This window comes from Rhipicephalus microplus, chromosome 3 (assembly GCF_043290135.1).
Source record: "Rhipicephalus microplus isolate Deutch F79 chromosome 3, USDA_Rmic, whole genome shotgun sequence".
Lineage (NCBI taxonomy): Eukaryota > Metazoa > Arthropoda > Arachnida > Ixodida > Ixodidae > Rhipicephalus > Rhipicephalus microplus.
In genome coordinates, this window is record NC_134702.1 from 231,965,153 (window position 1) to 231,986,849 (window position 21,697).

A 21,697-nucleotide genomic window follows, 5' to 3' on the forward strand; every position below is an offset into this window, starting at 1 on the left:
TGCTTCATCATTTAGCACAATAAAACCTTCTGTTCTGTTCTGTTCTGAAAACACTCGCTAACTGAAATGGTGCATTTGGCGCATGCTTACTTGTCAGCGGTGGCAATGGTGTCCAGCACCCCTACTATGAGACAAATATACAACGTCGATAGGGCTGAAACGGCATGTAGGTGGTACTTCTTCGTGTTCTCATGCTGTGCTAGATACGACACGGGCGAAACAAACGCGAAGCAACGCGCGGTGATGCGTGCACTGACAACTGTATAATTTCGAGCCTTCGAAGATTTATTTAAAACAGAGAAGGAACACGAACAAGGAAAAATTTCAGTAGTAAAATCATTTCTCCATACAAATGAGTAAAAATAAAGCGTATCAGGGTGTCAACCAATGACAGCGACATATGTGGGTATTTTAGAATGCGATGAAATGATTTCTTTCAAAAGTTCAATTTCATTTTGAGATAGGGTGACAGAGAGAGCACCCAAAAAGTTTTTGTTGATATGATCATCGAATACTTTGTAAACTGCTGCGGGTGCGGCAATGCGGTCTTGTGCATGAAATCAGACGTTCAAGCAGTATTGGAAGTTAAGCAACCTGGTATAGGTAGACTTGCCTTGGGAGCACACGGGAATACCCCAAATCAGGGGGTACAGGGTGACATGGGATGAATATCGTTTGAGTGCAGGGAAGCTAGCAGCAAGATAGAATTTGAGGGGCGATTGAGAAAAATGGGAGAGGAGCATTGGACTATGAAAGCTTTCAGCTACTTGTATATGAAGAATGCTGATACTAAATGGAGAAAACGAACTCGAAAATTGTCAACCAAGTATTTAGACAGCAGCAGAATACCAAACCAAAAGAAAACATTGGAAACATCGGAAGAAGATGAAGGAAACAGAGAGGGACATGTGGAAAATGGGAATGCTCACAAAATCATCACTGGAGACTTACCGAACTTTCAATCAGGAAATTGCAAAAAAAATATCTACGATAATTCTTGGAGCAGTTCTCTGCTGTTCAAGGCGGGAACAGGAGTATCGCGAATTAAGACGTACCGAGCCAAATACGAAGGCACAGAAACAATATGTAGTACGTGTTGAGAGGAGGAAGAAACGGCTGAACATTTGATAATGTTCTCTAAAGGGCTCCGCCATCAGGTCGAAGACAATGGCGTGGAATTTTTCAAAGCATTGGAGTTTAGAGACACAGAAGGCTAAATAGACTTTAAAGGGGTGAAAATAACCAAGGGTACGTTAACTGATTGGTGGCAACAATCAAGGCGCGAGCGAAATTCAATCCTTCAACACATAGTGATAGTATTTAACTTTATGGCTAGTTGTCATGAGCAACCACCCGATCTAAAGGGCGCAGCCAGATCGATCCATTCATCCATCCATTCATCCTCGGCGCAGCTCCCACGTGTGTGGAAAGCGTGTAGGAGAGTCCAGGTGCAGTGCTTTGCCGCTTTTTCTCTCACCGTTCGCTCCCTCTCTTCCCTGGGCCCCACTCTCCCGTCCACAAAATCGTACATGTATATAAATGGAGTAAAGCGCGCGCCTCCCTCTCGACGGTTCGCTGGCTGATGAATGTGTATATAAATGGTGGTAGTAAAAATCCCCGTCTCGTCGATAATTTACGCCATTAAAATTATTACGCCGTGTACTCTATGCGCAAGAAACGCATTCACGTTTACTCACAATTCCCTTCGAGGAGAGGGGAAGCGCAATTTTTCGTGGTTTTTTTTTTTAGCCGTGCGAAACGTAGCTGTGCATTTAGACATGCAGGTGTATGCAACGTCATTTCGTTTCTTTTCAGGCGTACCAGGAGCTGCACAATGGCAGCTCCCGCGATATCCAGGGCTGGTGCACCGTCAGTGCGCAATGCAGTGCAAGAAGGCACCGGTGCTTCCCTAGTAGCGAGGCCCGCCGCAGGCGTCGACACCCAGTGGCGCATTGCCGTTGCGGCCACGTTCATCGCTTTCTTCACCGTGGCGTCCTCTTCTAACCTGGGCTTCTTCTACGTTTACTTTCTCGAGGAATTTCAGACGACACGGAAACAGGCCTCTTGGCCGGGTAGCGTCCTCCAAATTATGGGACACGTCTCAGGTACGTTGCTGCCATACCCACGAACCTTTCCTGGTGGATCATGAAATCCACTTGGTTGCGCTGTAAAACTCGGGAGCTGTTGTACATACCTAACCGTACGCGCGATGAACAATGGTATAAAATGAACAAATAAGCAGGATTGCGCATACTGTTTACTTCTTTGTGTTTCCCCGTCTTTCGTCCTGTTTAAGACATTTTGTATTGCACCAGCACATGAAACTTTAAGCACTGATTTCTTATGGTACGTACCTGGAGATTTCTAGCGTACACTTAGAAGCAAAATATGGTAAAATGCGCATTAGTGTTGCGAAGACTTAATTGAAACGTTCATGAGCAAGGTTACAAGACATACGCAAACAACAAGAGATACCCGTACCTAAAAAAATGCTACGTACGTAATAGTAATGAGGTTTTTGCGTCCAAAAAATTGGCAGATCCCACGTACACTGAGAATCGCGGATATGCACTGCACGAATGAGGAAGGTGGACATGTCACTTCAAAATCAGTACAACGCTACATGGCGGACGGACGTACTAAACAGTAAACACAAGTAGAAACGTTACATGCACTCGCGTATCTAAATAAGGTGCAAGTATGTTATCTTGCAGTCGCGCAACGATGGCACCACTAACGTTTGCAATACCAGCAACGATTGCGCCCGACATTTGTGTTCGCAGCCCATTCCTGTCACGTAATACCAAATGTTGTATACGTGAAGCTAGCAAAACGGTTGCAAGAGCGCTATGAGCATAGCATTTAGTCATGTCTTACATAACACGTATGCCATGATTATCATGTTTCATCGCGACATTTATCTTCATCGCCAATTCACGTCACGTCAAACCATATTTGGCATACGTGAAGCTAGCGAAACAGCCGCGAGCACGCTAGGAGGCTAGCATGTAGTCATGTTGTACTTGACACGCATACCTAGATTATCAAGTTTGAACATGTCATTTACTTTCAATGTCTGTTCACGTCACGTAATACTAAATTTTGTACATGTGAAGCTAGCGAAACGGCTGCGAGTGCATCTCGAACGTGGTATGTAGTTATGTTCTTATATGACCATCATGTCTTGAATATTGTTTTTTTCACCAGCCCAATGACCTTCATGGTCATCACCGATGAACATCGCCATCGATTCACATCAAGTAACATCAAAATTCGTATACGTGAAGCTAGCTAAATGATCGGGAGTGCGTCATGAGTGTGGCATGTAGTCATGTTCTTAAATGACACGCATGTCATGATTCTCAGGATTGCACCAGTCATATAGCTTCTTCATTCATTCAAGCCCCGTAATACCAAATTTGGTCTATGTGAAGCTAGCGCACCTTGATTGTGGCGTGTACTCTTGACTCACATGACATGCATGTCATGATTTCCACGCTAGGGTCTGTCACTTATGTTCGCCATGCAATCATGTTATACCATACCAGTTGCGCAATATGCCACGTGAGAAAGCACCGCAACAGCAGGACCATGACATGTAAATTATAACATTCATGACATACTTTTCATGATTTTCATGTTATGATTAGTCACTTTTGCACGTCATACAGCCATGTCATGCCATGCCAACTGTGGCATAGATCTCAATATCGAAACGGCCAGGAGCGCTAAAAGTTGTAGGTGGCTAGATGAATTGATGAATGGATGGACGGATGGACGGATGGATTGGCGGACGGATGGATGGATGGGCGGACAGATGGATGGATGGATGGACGGATAGGTGGATGAATGGATGAATGGATGGATGGATGGATGGATGGATGGATGGATGGATGGATGGATGGATGGATGGATGGATGGATGGATGGATAAATGGATGGATGGATGGATGGATGGATGGATGGATGGATGGATGGATGGATGGATGGATGGATGGATGGATGGATGGATGGATGGATACGATTGAAGTCGCTGAAGTTCGCTAAAGACAGGGGAACCCATGGTGGAGGGCTACGTAAATTTTGACGACCCGGCGTTCTTTGCCATGCACTGCGATTTCTTCGTACACGGTCCTTTATCATTTCGCCTCCACTAAAACGCGATCTCAGCAACTGGGATTGGACGCGTGACCTTTGGGTCGGTAGCCACCACTATACTACTATGTACACTAGCGTCCACTGTTAAAGGGAGCATTACAATGAGCACCGTTATTATTTCAAGCCCTCCAGTACAAGTGGATACGATAACAATGTTTATTCATGGCACTAGTCTGTCAAAAGGAGCCAGAACTGCGCACAACTGGTCGTCTCATTTGAATCGAAGCCATTGCAAGAGAGTGAGACTTAAGCACGTTGTGTTCGAACTTGTTTCCTTTAACAGTGGACCACTAAAGTTGATGCATCGATCAAATATTACAAACTTATCATTGCAATGTTAACTAACGAGCTCAAAGACAATCGGAAAAGGATAATACGCAACAATTTCGTGCATATTGCCACGGTTGTTTTTATTTTTACTTTTAATTTTAATGAACTCGACGACATATTCACCGCTAACAGACAGGGACGTCAGAGGGACGGCAACACAATGAGCAAACATCGACAATTTTATTTTCATGAAATGCTCACTGATATATCCATGCACAGTGGCGCCACCCGTCTATCCACTAGCCAAGCAGAAAAGACCTCTCCTGATCTAAAAGGTCTACTGATGGGGCACTCACACGCGTGTCACACTATTGAGAAATATAACATCGGCTTCAATCGTCTCTCGAACATTTTTATGTTTCGCCAGCACAATGCCAGATTTGTACGCAGGTGCGTAACCACATTCCAAGCAATGAAAAGAAAAAACAACTGGCCGTAGCTATTCTTGTTTTTAACACTAACCTTGCGTTGATTTGTAGGATTTAATGTCCCGAAACCACCATATGAGTAAGAGAGACGCCGTAAAATTTCGACCACCTGGGGTTGTTTAACATGTACCTGAATCTAAGTACACGGGCCCACAACATTTCCGCCTCCATCAAAAATGCAGCCGCCACAGCCGGGATTTGATCCCACGACCTTCAGATCTGCACCCGAAAACCTTAGCCACTAGACCACCGCGGCGGGGCTTATCTTGTGTTCGCGAAGACGATCTTTAAAGCCTCTACCCATCTGACCTATACATTTATTATCACATGTGAGCGGAAGCTCATAAACTACCCCTTGTACACAATCCACAAAAGGGTCGCGACGGTTCTTGGAGCACCCGACAGAAGGCCTGCGATGCGGGTCCCTCAAGCGACTTATCCTGCCAAGCTTTTGTGGTGCAGGAAACACTACTTTGATGTCTCTTCGACTAGCTATTTTCTTCACATTATGAGCTGTTTCGGGCAGATAAGGCAGTACTGCCACTCTGCTCCTGCTTCCCGTCTGTTGGATGGCCGCTTCCCAAGGGCCACTGTTCAAACGTCATATTTTAAGAAAACCCTCGATAACCGACACCTTTATGGACTCTGAGAAACCTGCTTCAAATAACCTCTCGGACTGGCTCATAAGGATTCTAAGGTGGCTGGACTTCCACAATGCGCTTCCAAAACAGATTGGCAATGCTTGTTTTAACTAGCTTCGAGTGAGCAGATTGGTATGGCAAACAAGGCTTATTAGCTCTAGGTTTGTATTCGCAACACGTGTGCTGCTTTATGTATTCAAGCTCAATGTCTAAAAACCACAGCACGTTATGGGGCGGCTCTTTCACTGTTTTAGTAGGGGGCTAAGGCAAGGGGAAAAACAATTTTTTAGTTATTCTACTGTTACGTGTACTTCCAGCTCGAACAGGACAACGTAATCGTTCATGTATCTTAGACATTTGGCCACTCTGTGCTCTGACCAGACATGTACCAGGTTTCTGTTAAGGTGAGTAAGAAAAAATGTCACTTAATACCGGCGCCAAACAGAAGCCGATAAAGACGCCCAGCTTCTGAAGAAAAGTTTTCCCATTCCACGTGGCAAATGTCGCGCGCAGATGCCAGCGAAGCTAATCTAAAAAGCATGGAACAAATATCCCGGCTGAGATCTGAAACGAACCACGCCAAAGTCATCAATGCATTCTTCTGCGCACATCATTAGTTCACTTTGAAGGAAGGAATAATGCAAGTTCGTTATGTCAAAAGAGTAGGCCAACGAGCATTTATCTGTGGTACTCTTCAGGAAATCTAGAACTTCTACGGAATGCCTAATCACAACAGGGTCGTAAATTTTAATATTGCCAAGCTTTTCTTGAAAAACAAAAGAAAACAGCTATAATCTTCTGCCTTGGCCCTATTTTTGATACAATTACCCTCAAAGGCCATTCGGGCTTGTGCGTTTTTGCGCTAAAAATATTTTTAAGGCTACTCTTCTTGACTGCGTAAGTATCATAGAACAATATACTCAAGCCCACCTTTCTACAAATAAGTTTTGTTTCTCATTTTATATTTCTAAGGGACACATTGATACACTCATTAAAAACATTGGCAACTGCAGAACAGGCTTTCTCCTTGTAGTCACCTTCGCCTAGGACAACACGTCCGCCCTTCTTATACGCTGTCAGAAGGCACAGTTGCTTCTGCTTCAAGAAAGACGCTACACAGCTTACAGGCACAGGTAAGGCATCGGTATTTTTTCGCGAGATCACTTCTACCACTTCCTATATACAATGATACGCTTAACCTTCCAGGGCACACTTTGACATTTGTCGCACAAGGCTCAAAAGTTTTGGCGCACTCCACCTTGGCTCGACGGCGAACTTAGGTCAACATTTTCAACGTAGCCTCGTATACTAACCTGGCTGGTGGTTCTGACGCTGCATGTCGTTGGACCTGTCGTGTTCGGGATGCTGGCACGTAAGCCTGGCAGAGTCTGCTGCCACATGAATTCCTTGCTGCTGGTGGCAATCACTAGGAAGTTTTTACACTCTCCGTTAACGTTTCGTATCCTTCCTGGATCTTCCAAGGAGATCCTCAGCAAGTCCCTTAACATCCAAGCCTCCGTTTGCTACTCACTCCTAAGAATCTTGAGGACTCTGATGCGATGCCCGGCTGAAGGGGCAAGTCCACCAAACAACCACGCGACTCCGTCGGATAGATGCTTGCAGCGAATGAAGAAGGAAAGCGAATGAGCTTGACAGTTGGCATGAATGAAGAGGGGAGCAACTGAACAAGATTCGTATGAAGAATACAGAAAGGAGCCCGATGTACTAGAAATGAACTTTAGCAATGCCATCTTTCGGGCATGTTGGTAAACGTAGCTTGATGACATATTGAGCGCTAACAAATAGGGACATGAGAGGGACGACAACAAAATGCGCTAACTTCCACAATTTTATTCAACAAAATAAAAAATCACGGCCTGAATTCAGGGACGTCATGAGTTTGCACCAAATTTTCTGAGTGGAGAAGTGGTGTTGAATAGCTCTTTAACATGCCGAGATGGTGACCATACACCAATTTCTGCGTCGAGCCATCGACATTCTACTCGCTGTCACACCGTCAGGATGGACGGTGTGGCAGCCACATCACGCTTTCAGGATGGACTAGAACTGCTACCTCAAGAGTTTGTTTAATCGCTTATTGTGGACGTTAATCTTTGGGATGGAGACATACCGCCAAGCCAAGGTTGCCACCTATGGCGACTTTTCACCAAACTGGTGAATTAACAGGCCCGTGGCGACCTAAAATTATGAATGGTGATCTGGCAAGTTTTTGGCGATTTTCGGCCTATCTCTCGACAGTGTTAGATATTCTACACTCAGTGTCTTCGAAACGAATGTACAACAACAACTTTCCACATTTTGCATATTTTAGACCCTCCATGCAGTAGAAGGCTCACTTTCTGCGCAATCCTGTAAGTCTGTCGTGTATTTCAATTCACCTATATCGTTGAAGCACTGGCGTACTGGTGCTTCTAACAGCAACATCCCAGCAAAATGTACTTGAACAGAGTGCTTCGCGTGTCGCGAAGTGGTGGTTCAAGTTTTGTAGGTGAGTCAAAAAATTTAAGCTTCTTTAAAGTTTCACTTCTCAAGTGGCTAGTTTAAGGTTAGGCCGCGCATGTTCTGACGAGAGCTCCAACTGTCCTCCATAGCTTGTCGACTTATTCACTGCATGCGGTAGTACTCCCTGATTTGTTATGTAGAGTTTAAATTTGTTAACATACTTTTTTGGCTGGCCCAGGAGTCGATTTTTCGGGGCAGCTTTCACAAACTGCAATAAGGCAAATGTGTACCGTACGCGTAATTGCAAATAAAGTGGGGTGCGAGAATTGCCAATGTTACGCAGTTCTACCAAATTGATTTCTGTTATTTTATGAATAAGTTCGATTGTTGGACACACTGTTCCACTTCATTAAGATTCTCTAAAACCTGCAGGAAGGCTACCTACGCCGTCTCTCTCTTGCTTTAGTGACTGTTTCGCTCTGTATTCTATACAACTAAAACCATAACAACCTGTTGTAATGAGGCGCTAGACTTCAGAGACGCTGTTGGTGCGTGCATGCCCCTTCTCAGTGCCCCCGTGGTGAAGCGGGTGACAGCATTCCAAGCCCAGTAGCCCTCTCATGATGAACTGTCGACTGGCATTGGAAAAAGTCAATACAGTTCATGGGTTATGAACGACACTGTACTCTAAAGAGCAATTCATAATTAGCAGTTTATTACCAGGTTCGTCGCACATATGCTGAGTGTTGACGTTTTTGGCGAAACTTGAAGAAGAATGGTGCCCTTCTGGCAACTTTTTGTTCGTAATTTGGCGAAATTCAATGAATTGACAATGGTTACCCTGCGCAGGGTAACCTCAACGTGAGTGCGTCCACTTTAAACGGTGCTATTAGTACCAAACACCAATCATATTTTGCAAGGTTTTATACCCATGTGCAGTAATAAACATTCAACAATTTCTGTAAGGACACATATTACTTTCGCGTTATTTCGACTCCTACGGCGGATGTGGGATGAAATGCTACCTTTGCCGTGTTGGTTCCGATCTCTGTCTGTTTCAAACCATTTTGCGTGTAGCACACCGCGCAATGCTTTTGACATGTCAAAGAAAAGGTCTTCCCTATTTTCGTCATTGTTTCAAGTCATGCCAAAATCATTATTTGTTGCAACAAGTGTTCTTGTGGAAAGCACTCTTGATATCTGTGCTAGGTGGAAGAAAATGAATTGGCGTTTTCAATGGGCGTCTCCAATTGACATCGCGGTCAGCGATATTTGACGATACTTTCAAATTCTCCATCCTCAGACTTGCGTACATGCTTAACTGCAACCGTAATGCAGTCGGAGTAATGTCATCGGTTATATCTCGAGGCGACTCTCTATCTTAAGTGCGTGACAAATTCTTCTCTGGGCACCATATGGATAATATGGGTGACAGCACTATACATTTCGGCCTCTTCCGCCAAAGGCATTTGAACATAATAATAGCGTGTGTAAACGTTCTTCTTTATTATTACTTTTCTTTCCTTATTAAGGCAAAATGCTCAAGTGCCTCTTAGGACACTTGTCACTTGCCTTGCATACCACAGCACCTGGTTAAAAAAGTAGGCTACCATTATAGGTTCAAACAAAATCAGATGAAATGCAGGATGCAAGGTGGAACTGAACTTTCGAGTTGTACGTGGCAGTCAAATAGTACACCCCAAAGGCACACCACTGGAACTACTTAGGCGAAATACACTTTTTAGGGAAAATATATCACAAGAAATTGTGAGAAAATATATAACGTCTCGCGGAGGTAGTTCAAATCATATCCGGCATCAGACCACGTGAATCGCGCATCAGCAGGGTGGATTGAAGCTCGAGAGGTTGTGTTTTGCAGTCGGTTGCAAATCGGGAATTTCTATTCAAACACACTGACGAGCAAAAACAAGTAAAACGACACACTGCTGGACAAGGAAGTGTATGGATGGTGCTTCGTACTCATAGCAAAAGGTAAATTCATAATTCACCATGAGCAGCAGTAGCAGCTACAGCATCATGAAAGCTTGAAGCTACTCACGTGGCTTCGAAAACAACGATGGTGACAATTAAAACTAAATTAGCCACACCCATTAGCTCTCACGTTCGAGTAGTCTTAGGGGCATGCATAAGTGACGTTGTGCCTGCTATGTGCACCACTTTGCGCCCGCCTACCCATAGCGCACGACTGTTAGTCCAGTACTTGTCACACGGCTGGTTGAAGTAGCGGAGAGTAACATACAATTCAAATGCCACGGTTGTAAACGAAAACCAAAGAGGTTCGCTTTTGGCCCCACCATCATTATTGCTGGAGGGTGCGTTGGTACGGGCATTAGCCTCTCTACCCTGCCTCTCCTCGCCCGAAGAGTACTGCCGCAATAATAATAAACAAAGTTGATTCATTCGTTCTTTTCTTGCTAATTAAACATGAACTTCGTGATTTTTAAAGAGCCGACTCCAAAGCAATCTAAACTTACATGTTGTTATTATGTAAACGAAGACTATAATTTTCCTACGTGAAGCTTCCGAAGTATATTTAGCTGAATGTCACTGGAATGATGGTGAATTGCAATGTTTCTTAAAAATAAACTTAATTATTCTTACAGGCATCCTCGTGGCCGTTCTTCAGCCGATCGTCCCGATATTTTACATTGCCTTTTTCGGAAGCATACTGCTCTGGTTGGGACTACTAGCCGCAGTGTTCGCTCCAAGCATAGCCTGGACCACTTTGACGTTCGGATTTTTACATGGTAAGGTAATGTAAACACACCTCAGTATTTATTATTGCGTATTATTTTCAGCCTCAACTCGCGGACGTTGTGGTCGTTATAACAGTGTATGTTAGGAAGCAGTGTTCGCGAAAGGAAGACTAGAAACGCAATGACTTCATGCTTCAATGAAGCCTTTCGTTCTCATCGCAATAGCCCGATGCTTTAACAGCGCTTGATAAATATTCTTCATTCACGAGCTTGAATTATAGCTTCTTCAATGACACGCAGCCACCTGGAAGCAAGCTTCGAAATTCTAGTCCAGTGCATACTCGTAAAACAATTCGAACACTTCTAGCACCGCAGCTTAGCAGCATGAGCATGGTCAGTGTTACACGTATTAGAACTGAGACTTGGGCTAGCAGGAGAACTTTTTAGCTGGAACTATAATTTACCTATAATACAAAGCATACGCAAAACAAAGCTGCTACCCCGTGTATCGGTTACCGCCAAGACCATCGATGTACGCCACCCAGCGTGTCAACTCTTTATAGCAATAACAAGTGGGCTTACTCACTCAGAAGACTCACGCATCCTGGCTATGATCCCCGCTGCCTCTAAGCGATCAAACTCCTCTTTCAACCACGGTCAAATTGCGTGAGGTACTCGTCACGCCGGCTCGATGATTGGGAGGCCGCCATTTTGGAGCGTCATGCTGTATTCTCGCTTTAGTAGTCCGACACCCGCAAACAATTCCGGATACTTTCTGCGAATGCAGACCGATAAGTCATCCTTGTTGACGGCTCGAAATCTGTTCACGTGACCAAACTGCACGCAGGCGTAGTCCTAAGATCGCCTGCCGACCTTTCTTCACAACAAAAAAACTCAACTATCCTGGTGCCTTCTCTAATCTGAAATGGGAGTAATATCTTCCCCATGTACGCTATTTCATCTTCGCGGTAGCTACGCAGTACTGCTCGGGCGCTCTGCGGCTGACACTGTTCTCAGGGCGTCAAACCCACGGCGCGGCAGCTGGTTGGCCTGCGTGCCGCTATTGACTTTCAGCCGCACTTCTATCCTTGAAATATGAGTTGCAACCTCCCAGTCGCGTCGATCGGCCGTGTTCGCTTTCTTACATGCCGTAGATATGTGCAGCCTTGTCAAGACGCCCTCATCGTCGTCGTCATCCCACTCGGCGACGTCGTTCGCATGCGTTGCTCTTGCTTTGCCGCTAATTGCGAAATGGTTCTGCTTCCGGCATCAAGCACAATATTTCCCGTATGCTGGACACTCGCCAGGTCTATGCGAGCGGTCGCAGTAGCCGCATTTCTTTCCTTGATGTCGCTCTTTGGTGCGCCCTTCATGCAAGTCATTCATGTGTTTCTGGTGCTTCCTTTTTTCTTACGTCACTGCGTCCACGCTCTTGCTTTCACTCCGCGCTTTCGTTTGCGCGGCAGCGATTTTCTCAGCTTTTGCCCACTCAACAGCTGTGCTGAGCGTCAAGCCCGTTTTGGCTAGAAGCTTTTCTCTTAACGCTTTACTAGATGCGCCGTACACAATTTGATCACGCAGCATCGATTCCCGGAGGTTCTCAAAGTTGCAGTTCTGCGATTTCAGTTGTAAATCCTGATAGAACTGTTCGAAAAGCTCACCTTTGGTCTACGTGCGGCTCCGCAACACGTAGCGCTCGAACGCTTTGTTGCTGTGGGGTAAGCAGTGTGCTTCGAATGCTTGAACTAACTTGTTGGTGTACTGCTTTTCTTCCCCATTGAGGTCGAAAGTGTTGTAAACGTTGATCGCCTCTTGGCCCACCAGCTAAAGCAAGTCGGCGACTTTCTGGGTGGAGCTGCGGTGCTTTCCAAGTTCCGAGGATTCTGTCGCAGTGAAGTACAGCTCGACCCGCTGCTTGAAGCGAATCCGGTTCACGACATTATTACCGAAACGTAATGGCTCTGGTGGCGTAAACTCAGTCACTTCGTAGCGTCGTGATCTGGCCACTTTTGACAGCATGAATTAAACGAGACTGACACGTACAGTTGCCATGGAAGGACTTATGTTCAATACTTGCGCACCTTAAGTGCTCAAGAAAGTTGCCAGACTGGGCTGCGTACATCGATGGTGTTTGCGGTAACCGAAACACGCCGCTTCTCAGTTGCATGCATCGTTTCGTCCTAAAGTGTGCCTCCACATAATCTGCTCAAACGTAACATTTTTTAGCTATGCCTTGAGTTCAATTATGGGTTAGTTTATTACCAGATGTATACGATTAGATGATTCTCCCTGCACATGCTTTATAATTCGTTAGCTACTGTAGCACGCCAAAGCATAGCTTGGTTGGTAGGTGCGATATTTACTGATGTCCCCTGTGCACTACCACTCCACACTAATCTGGAGCGTAAGCGCACGGCGGGCGACTCCAACGTAGAGATTGTAAGGCCAAGCCTCGCGGTCCTGCGCGATCCTGCTGAACGGCCCATATCGGTCGGCCGGAAAAGAGCTGCGGGGGGGCCACCTCCCACCTTGACGAAGCGATAGCGGGGTTTGTGTACACTGCCTCGCAATACAGGAGCATGTGTACTAACGTGGATACATCCCCGCATGCGGGGCAGGCTTCTTTTGAGCCACGACACAAATACCGCGTGAACAAGGAACTCTTATGGGTCCCGAAACGTCTCTTTGTTTTTTCACCTTGGGTTGGTCAGCGACCGCATCTACATCTTCATCATGATAGCTGACCCGACTAACTTTCGTCCAACTTTTGACTGCTATAAATAGCGTGTAGAGAGCTCTGATTGGGGTACGTATTTGTCCAAAACATAGGACTAAAAAAAGAAAAAAGAGTTATTACCGTCATATTGTGTCATCTGAAACCCTCCCGTATATGGGTGTCAGAAGGCTATTACGAAAACGCCAGCGCCACGCCTCATGTTCGGTAAGTAGGACAGCGAAGGCCAGGAGCTGCGCAACAGCTTTCAGCTAAAGTTGGTGGTAGCGCCCATCCTTAGGGGCAGTCAAGGACCAGTCCTTTGGGCAGTACACAGAGCTCTCCCATTTAAACCACGTAAGTGGGTTATGACAACCGTTCATAAAACCTTTCTCTACCGCGTTTCATTACTCAAAGTTTCAAATCTGAGGTAGCCATGTAAGAGACTTACCTATATATCACAACAAAACGTGCAGTGCGGGTCATAGAAGCCAGTCTGTGCGCTTTGTAAAAGAGAGGTGATATCAGCGTCAAGCTACACAAGGTTTGAAATAAGGAAACTGTGTGGTTCTGAAGGCTAATCTTATTTCTTATTGGTTTTTCCTAGACTTAACAGTGTGGTTCAGGCTCTTTCTAATTTGTTTCTAGATCTCTCTCATTCTAGGTTTTTTTTACGTTTATTCTCGGCGCTAAGAAGTTTCTGTAAAACTACAGAAAGTCACAGAAACTAAACTGATATGTACAAACTCAACGTACCGAACCTCGCACTGAAATCGCACCTCTCAGACCTACGAGCACGTCGTGGTTAGAGTATAAAGGCCTTCTATTGCTTTGGCGCCTTGTCACTGCCGCCATTGCCATTCAGTTCCCGAGTGCTCCACTTACTCGTGATCTACAGCTCCTCGCCATCACTTCGCAGACATAGGTCTCACGGTCGCCTTCTCCATATTTTGTGCGCCAGTTGTGAGTGGTGTGATTTAACCAGTTTATGCGGCCCATAGTCGTTTATGACGGTACTTTTCTGACAGGCGAAACAATTTAGAGTTAGGTTAACCAGCTTCACTGTTGAAAAAGAAAGCTATGTTCTGAACATAATCTACACTTTGAAAATGTAGAGATAGGTTTCAGATTTGCACGCTTGGTCTTCTACCATCTTCTAACCATTAAAAATAAGGCTCCTCTTTTGTGTCGCCCATGAACCCCAAGTTGCGCTTCATTCTAGTACACAAGCAGGTCCACGTACTGTCGCGCTCAGTATGACCACGCAAGCTCGTGGCCATGCGCACTGCCTGGTAGTACAGCAGCCACGATCGTGACATGTTTTCGAGTTATCGGGAGAAAGCTTGGCTGATCTTGCGAATACTCATCCTCCCCCGTATCCCTGCTTTCATCCCCCTCTTCTTTATTTGGAAGAACATTTTGCCAGTGTTTTTTATCGATTCTGTCTTTCTTGAAGAAACATTTGAGCACAATACAGCGACTTGATCGCCCACTATCTACCCTAGTTACGAACATATACCATTCTCCCGTCAGTTCGCCAAGGGAAGGGGTAGGCAGGAAGCGCTTTTCGTGAATACGTCAACGTGAGATCGTGTGCAGCGTTCTTGAATAATGAACATACCTGGCTTTCCAAAATAACTGTGAGGTCATCGAAGGAGAACAAAACATTCTTAGAATTTAAGACAAAGTTACTGCAATTTAGGAGAAAAAAAGAAAACCAGTGGTAATTTTTGTTGCCTTTTTATTCTGTGTAATATTCAAAATTTGTAGCTTGGAATGGCAAAAAAGTCAATTTCTCGCAGTCGAAGAAGTTAGGAAGAGGAAAATACTACGATTATTCTTTCACTATAATACAAAGCAAATAACCTAGTGAACAAGCCATAGTCGAAATATCTATATGAACAACCATGCGGATAATTCGCGCTGACTTCATTCAAAACGCATTTGAAAAGAAAAAATTGTACACAAAAATGAAATATAAAGATCTTGGACTAAGATGAATAAACTCGGAAGCAACTAAATGAAATATCTGCAATTCCTTCTGCTGACTTCGTCGATGGCGACTGGCAGCGGACTCAATCCTCCCCCTTTGCTGCTGAACCGATGGCGCGTCGGCACTCATAATATTAAAACGAAAGAACTCAAGGGAAATGACACAAAAGGTAATGAAGCGGTCGCCACGCTTTAGTAGCGGGTCATGGCGCCTTCCACGGCAATCGCATTCGGCATAATAGACGATAGTGGCGCCTGCAGATCATCAATAAAACTGCGTTCATTTTGCACGCACTTTCCTTCTTCTTCGACAGCGGTACATAACTCATTGGCGGATGAGCCTGACCTTCATTCTGCCCAATACGGCCTCAATTATGTTGAGGTATGCCCCTTTGGGGACCTATCTGAAGCACCGCACCCCTCGCATGTTGAACTGTTGAACAACCTTTGGAGTGTGGACAGGTGACAGGTCTTGCTTGAACAGGAAGTCCCCGTCAGGAAAAGGCCCGTCCAGTGCGTATGCTATCATGACGTAACGCAATCGAGGATGTCGCAACACTTTGCGTATGTCAGCGGTCTCTAAGTGCTGTACAAAACGCCATGCATATTAAGGGACATGGCACCCGAAGCTTTAACGTGCGCGATGCTACTTTTGACAGGGTGCCATAAACGATGAATCTGGTCCCAGCGTGTTGTTTACGTACACACACACACACACACACACACACACACACACACACACACATATATATATATATATATATATATATATATATATATATATATATATATATATATATATATATATATATATATATATTAAGGATAGTGCGAAAAAATATACTGCTTTCCAGTCGCCTCTGGTCCTTGAGCCGTGTTCTATTGCGAAGTTAAGACTTACCGGCTTGTTTGACAAGGAGAGGCGCGATTTCGGAGCCACAGTCTACCTTCCACTATTTGCAGTTTTATTGTCGACGCACTTGCAGACACTGCAACGGCCCCGCCGACCTCTCTGGCAGTGCTGAAGCGGCTTGCCTTCACGGCGTCGAGGATTTCGGCATCGAGGATGTCGGCGTCTTCAGCAGCAGTCGTTACACGAGGCCGCCATTGATGCAGCCTTCTTTTTTATAAGCTTGGATGATGCGATTTACGGTGTTACTTGACCTCCACGTGATGTCTGCTATTTAGCGTTCAGTACACTGCTTCTGGGACAGTTCAACTATTCGCAGGAGCTCACTGCTGCACTCTTAGAAAAAAGTTGGTAGTACTTGCTAACTTTGGGGTAGTAACGATTTGTCACATATGTTACAACCCTGGTAGTAAGCGCAGTTAGTAACGGCGAGGGTGGCAACAGTTACTACCTCTGCTGTTACTACCAGCAGTTAGTAACTGTTACTACCCTAGCCGATACCACCCATTGGTAGTAACTTATAAAGGGTTCAAAAAATAGTAACCGATACTACGTAGTTCATTCATTTTAGCATATTATTTCTCCACTGCTAATGCTGGCTAATCAATGTCTTACAACTAGACAATTTCGAGTAAGAAGCGGGGTGCGCCATGAATGCGAAGAATGCATAGACCAAAGAAGTTCACTATTTTTTACGTATACATGTAGTAAGAAGTAAGCGTGGAGTATATATATGTAATGTATGTAATGTTTATAGTATTCACTGTTTTTCAACTTGTATTGTATTTCAAAATATGTTATGGTGTTTTGTACTGTCCTGCTCTACCTGCCCGAGGTGCCTCACGAAGAGGGGCCAAGTCAGGAGACACACTCTCCTTTTGCCCCCTTCGTGGGCATTTCTGCGGAAATGTCCGAATAAAATGAAATGAAATGAAATTAAATATATAGCCCCTACTTTGCAGGGGCATGTCTGGCACAGGGGAGCATTTGCGTTTCATGTTGAATTTTAACAAATATATACCTATAGCACTATAATATACTACCTGGTTACGTGTGTTTGGTGACTTAGCACAAGACATTTAATCAGCCTTGCTTATAAAAATTTATCTCATATTTATTTATTATAAAATATCCACAAAAAGGTAATTTACAGTGGCCGGAGCAATGTACCGAACTCATTATTAGTGCATTTGAATGCTTCACACGACAAATATATCTGCGTTTGAAAGGTAATAATCGTTTTGGGCATTTGGCGCGTCAAAACAATGATAATAATTGAAGACACGCCGCAGTGGATTAACTGTGACAGTCCTCGAGGCTAATTGTGACCGTCTGGTGATTTTGATCTGCCGGTATTGTTAATATGTGCTGTTTTTACTAACTTTGTTATGATTGTCTATTACGACACATGTAGCACTTTCTTATGGTTCGTTAACTTGTACTTCTTCATTTCGACAATATCAGAATGACGTTTAAATATCTTGGTTGCGTAATTTAAAACAAAATGTATTTCTTGTTCTGCGGATACCTTCTGCGTCATTTTTCCGTCTAAAGATTATACGTCAAGACGATTCCTCTCACAAATTATCAGAATCGCGTTCAAACACTATATTGGAATAGATAGTCAAAAGCCGGGTAGCAAAGATGTAGTAAGAGGGCAAGAAAGGTAGTAACGGCTGCAGTTACCACCTCTTTCATTTAAGTTACTAAATCCTAACTAACGTAGGTAGTAAAGAGGTCGCAAAAAGTTAGTAACAGTTGCAGGTAGTAACTGTTCACTAACGTAAGTATCAAACATGTAGCAAAAGTGTAGTAACAGTGGAATAAAAGTAGTAACTGCTGCAGTTACTGCCTACATGCCTGCAGTTCCTACCTTCTGACTAACTTTTTTATGAGTGTAGGCACTCGGGACATTTCACAATTTGAAGAAAATTTCAGTGTTTCTCTATAGAGCCACTTTCAGCTAATACAGAAAGTGCCGTTTCAGTCTTTATTTTTAATCGAATGAAATAAAGCAAGCAAAAAAAAGCGCAAGGCTAAATACCGCGTGCTTTCCGGGGCTCAATTTGTCGAGTACAAAACTTAGTTTTCAGGACACGGTGGCAGTTATCATTACCGAAGTTGATATCACTACAAGGCTAAATGAGGGCGAGTGGGAAAGCAAATGGGGGCGATGTGCATCGCAGAAACAGCCAATTCCTTACCCGATAATTCAAAAATATGCCACGATTGGCGCCACTGTACAACCTTGTAGCGCACTCCACCACGCACTCGCGTGATGTAGTTCATACTGAGCGCAATAGTACATGTACATGACGGCCTAGTTCTTTCGGCTGTCGGTCACAATGGTGGCGGATCCTTTACGTTTCGTTCTCGGTCGTAGAAGCGGCGCCCTAGAATGTTTTCTTTACCATCTACTCCCCTTTAGAGATGAGAGCCCCTCGTTTGGTTTCGATCGTGTGCCCTGAGAAATATTTAGCCGTAAGACACCACCGGTGGGATCCTGGACGCAACGGAATGTTCTGGCGGACTGTTGATTTTTGCCTTGCGATTTGCCCCACGTGTAATGCAATTGGGAGCGCAACCATGCGTGTGTTGTACAAAAAGCCGCGGGCCGAACCCGCCCATTCTCACCACTTAAAAACTATCCCAACTAAATTTCGTGCTGGGCGCTTCTACGCTCCGCTGCAATTCACCTAAGTCACAATGCAGCCTGAATATCAGTGCCCAGCGACTTTAAAAACTCAACTTGTGAAGCAACGTTACCGCGCATATTTCCTTGTTTCCAGGTGGTGCCATCGGAATCGTCAGTGTCTCGGTGATTGTTGCTCTAATGATGCACTTCCGAAAGTATCGAGGGGTGGCGTGCGGACTCAAGTACACAGGCAACACGCTGGCCTCTCTCATCTTGCCCAAGGTGCTGTCGTGGCTCCAGGAGCTCTATTCTTTCAAAGGCACACTGCTCATCTACGCGGCGTTAACCATGAATGCTACGGCTTTCTCCCTCTTCTTTAGAAATAGGGAACTTACGAGAGTGCAAACTTTAAGGCAACGAAATCATCCTGACAAGTCCCCTGAGGTAGTCAAATCGGATGCCCCGGTAAATGCTTGTGAGGAAAACTGGAGAAGCGTAGGTGCCTGTGAGAATGAAATTGACGATACCGGTACAGCGACATCAGAGACGCAGTGCGGGGACTTCTCGAATGATCATTATCAGAAAAAAGTTCAAAAGCCTGAGCTCTTCATGCAAGAGAGGCCGACGCAGTTGACGCGTGTTAGAGAGGGTAATACGCAAGAAGGCGGCGCTTCGCAAAATACCCATAAGTTCTCTGAAAACCACGCCTTTCTTCTAACGAAAAACGAAGCGCTTGACACAAATTATGGTGGTCTTGTAGAACCAATCAAAGACGTTTCGCAAAAAGAAAGTAGCACCGACAAATGGAGAATAGTGCCGGACTTGGAAGAAGATGCTCAGTGCAATCACCGTGATTTGCAGAGAAAGCTTGCTTCAGAACAAGGTTACGGCTCAATCAACAATGCCAGGGCTGAAGAAACGATGGAACATCAGCAATCCGCAGATCGACCATCGGCTGCCCGGATTCGCTACAGTGGAACACTTAAGCTACTATCGAACCCGACATTTTACCTCCTCGTCCTGGGAGCTGTGGCCTCGGACTACACAGCGCTCGTCGTGCAAGAGACGATTGTCGACTACGCTATGGACAAAGGCGTAGAACAAAAGAGAGCGGAGTTGTCAATGACGTATTGCGCAGCTACCGAATTTTTGGGACGTTTGGTCCTTCCATTGGTGGCTGACTTTAAATTTATTGGACGCACTACATTAGTGGCATCGTGCTTCAGTGCAATGACAATCACTTCTTTGGCACTGCCTCACACTGTGTCGTTCACAGGCTACATTATCGTACAGGTAAGTTGCATATGCTGACCTCTCATTTATTTATTTATTTATTCATTCATTTTTTTTAGTTCGTAGTGCTATATTATTTTTCTTTTTTGGATGCATGGTACACGACAAGAATAGTACCCCCCTATAAGCATATTGCCAAATAACACCTACGTTTGAGATAATGGAGAACGTTGTCATTTACATAATGCTCAGCAAAGCAATCTGCAACTAAGTTTTCATTGGGCATTTGAAGTCACAGCTCGACTAGTTTTGTTACAACTACAAATATACTCTAAGTGGGTCAAATATAAATTTAACAAGACGTTTTAACAGTCTTTTTGGTAGATAAATCTTTTACAACGTTATTAACACAGCTGTTAGGTCATGGTCCACCACAGGTGGCGTAGCGGCTATAGTGCGCGGTCGCTGACCCACAGGTTACGGGTTTGGTTCTCGCTGTGGCGGCTGCATTTTTATAGAGGTGAAATGGTAATGCCCGAGCATCCCAAATAACACAGAATACCAAGTAAGGAATTGTAGTTAAAATTTATCTTGAGAACATTGCGTCTTCCAACTATGTCGTACCTGGTTTACAAGTTCAGCAAAAAAAAATGTTTCTTTTACGTGTTTCGAATTCAATAAACCAGGTACAATTTTTCTGGCACGTACGCGTCTAAACATTCTGGCATAATGTGCAACGATAGCGCATTTTCCGTCTGATTACTTGACTGATTGATACCTACTGTGCGGAAAATGTATATCGTGCTGCAACAGTCCTAAACTTCTCAAGTTACTACAGCTCCAAACAGAATGCAAATCTGAGATGCACTTAGCCCAGATTGTGACGCAATTAAGGACCAGATTATGACTAAATGCAACGCTGTGTAAGGTGAGCGTTGCATCTCATCTGAAACTAAATTATTAGTAGTTATTATGCAGGTTTTATGACTACATTGTCCTAATTGAAGTAAAAGTATTTTAGTAATTTTCGTAGACACCAAATTTATTATATCTCAACTAAATGCTTCACTACATGGAATGTTGTCACATGATGGCGCTTTACTGTCTCTGTACACGTGTCTGACGACAACCTCTGCTCTCAGAGCTTACTAACACTTTTTATTCTAAAAAAAAATGCCTGAAATATGCACTTTGCCGTAGAAATGTCTTCCAGATGTTTCAGTTCTGAAGGACATCATTTAGTATTACCAGTGTGAGTGTTCCATAACCTCGCATATTCGACTGGGATAGCTCTATATTCAATTACACTCGTGAGGTTCTTTTACTGCTCAAAATATTCACGCACCAGAAGGCGCTGTTAAATGCACTTGAACTTACGCAAACAATAACATGGCTATGCTAAGTTACGCAAAATATATTTGTGAATAAACAGTTCAGTTTTAGTCGCCACACTCCCTCCTCCCTAGCGTGCCTTTTTC

General features: G+C 44.4%; 1 protein-coding gene across 3 annotated transcripts in view; it reads left to right on the forward strand.

Annotated features, from left to right (window-relative positions):
* LOC119167561 (uncharacterized) overlaps positions 1-21,697 on the forward strand; it is a 69,187-nt gene that overhangs the window by 41,693 nt on the left and 5,797 nt on the right. For all 3 annotated transcript variants that reach the window (XM_075890796.1, XM_075890799.1, XM_037419067.2), the window contains exons 2-4: positions 1,816-2,105; positions 10,644-10,787; positions 19,141-20,279. In XM_075890796.1, coding sequence (XP_075746911.1) covers positions 1,816-2,105; positions 10,644-10,787; positions 19,141-20,279 — 1,573 coding nt within the window. The remainder of the gene's footprint in view (positions 1-1,815; positions 2,106-10,643; positions 10,788-19,140; positions 20,280-21,697) is intronic.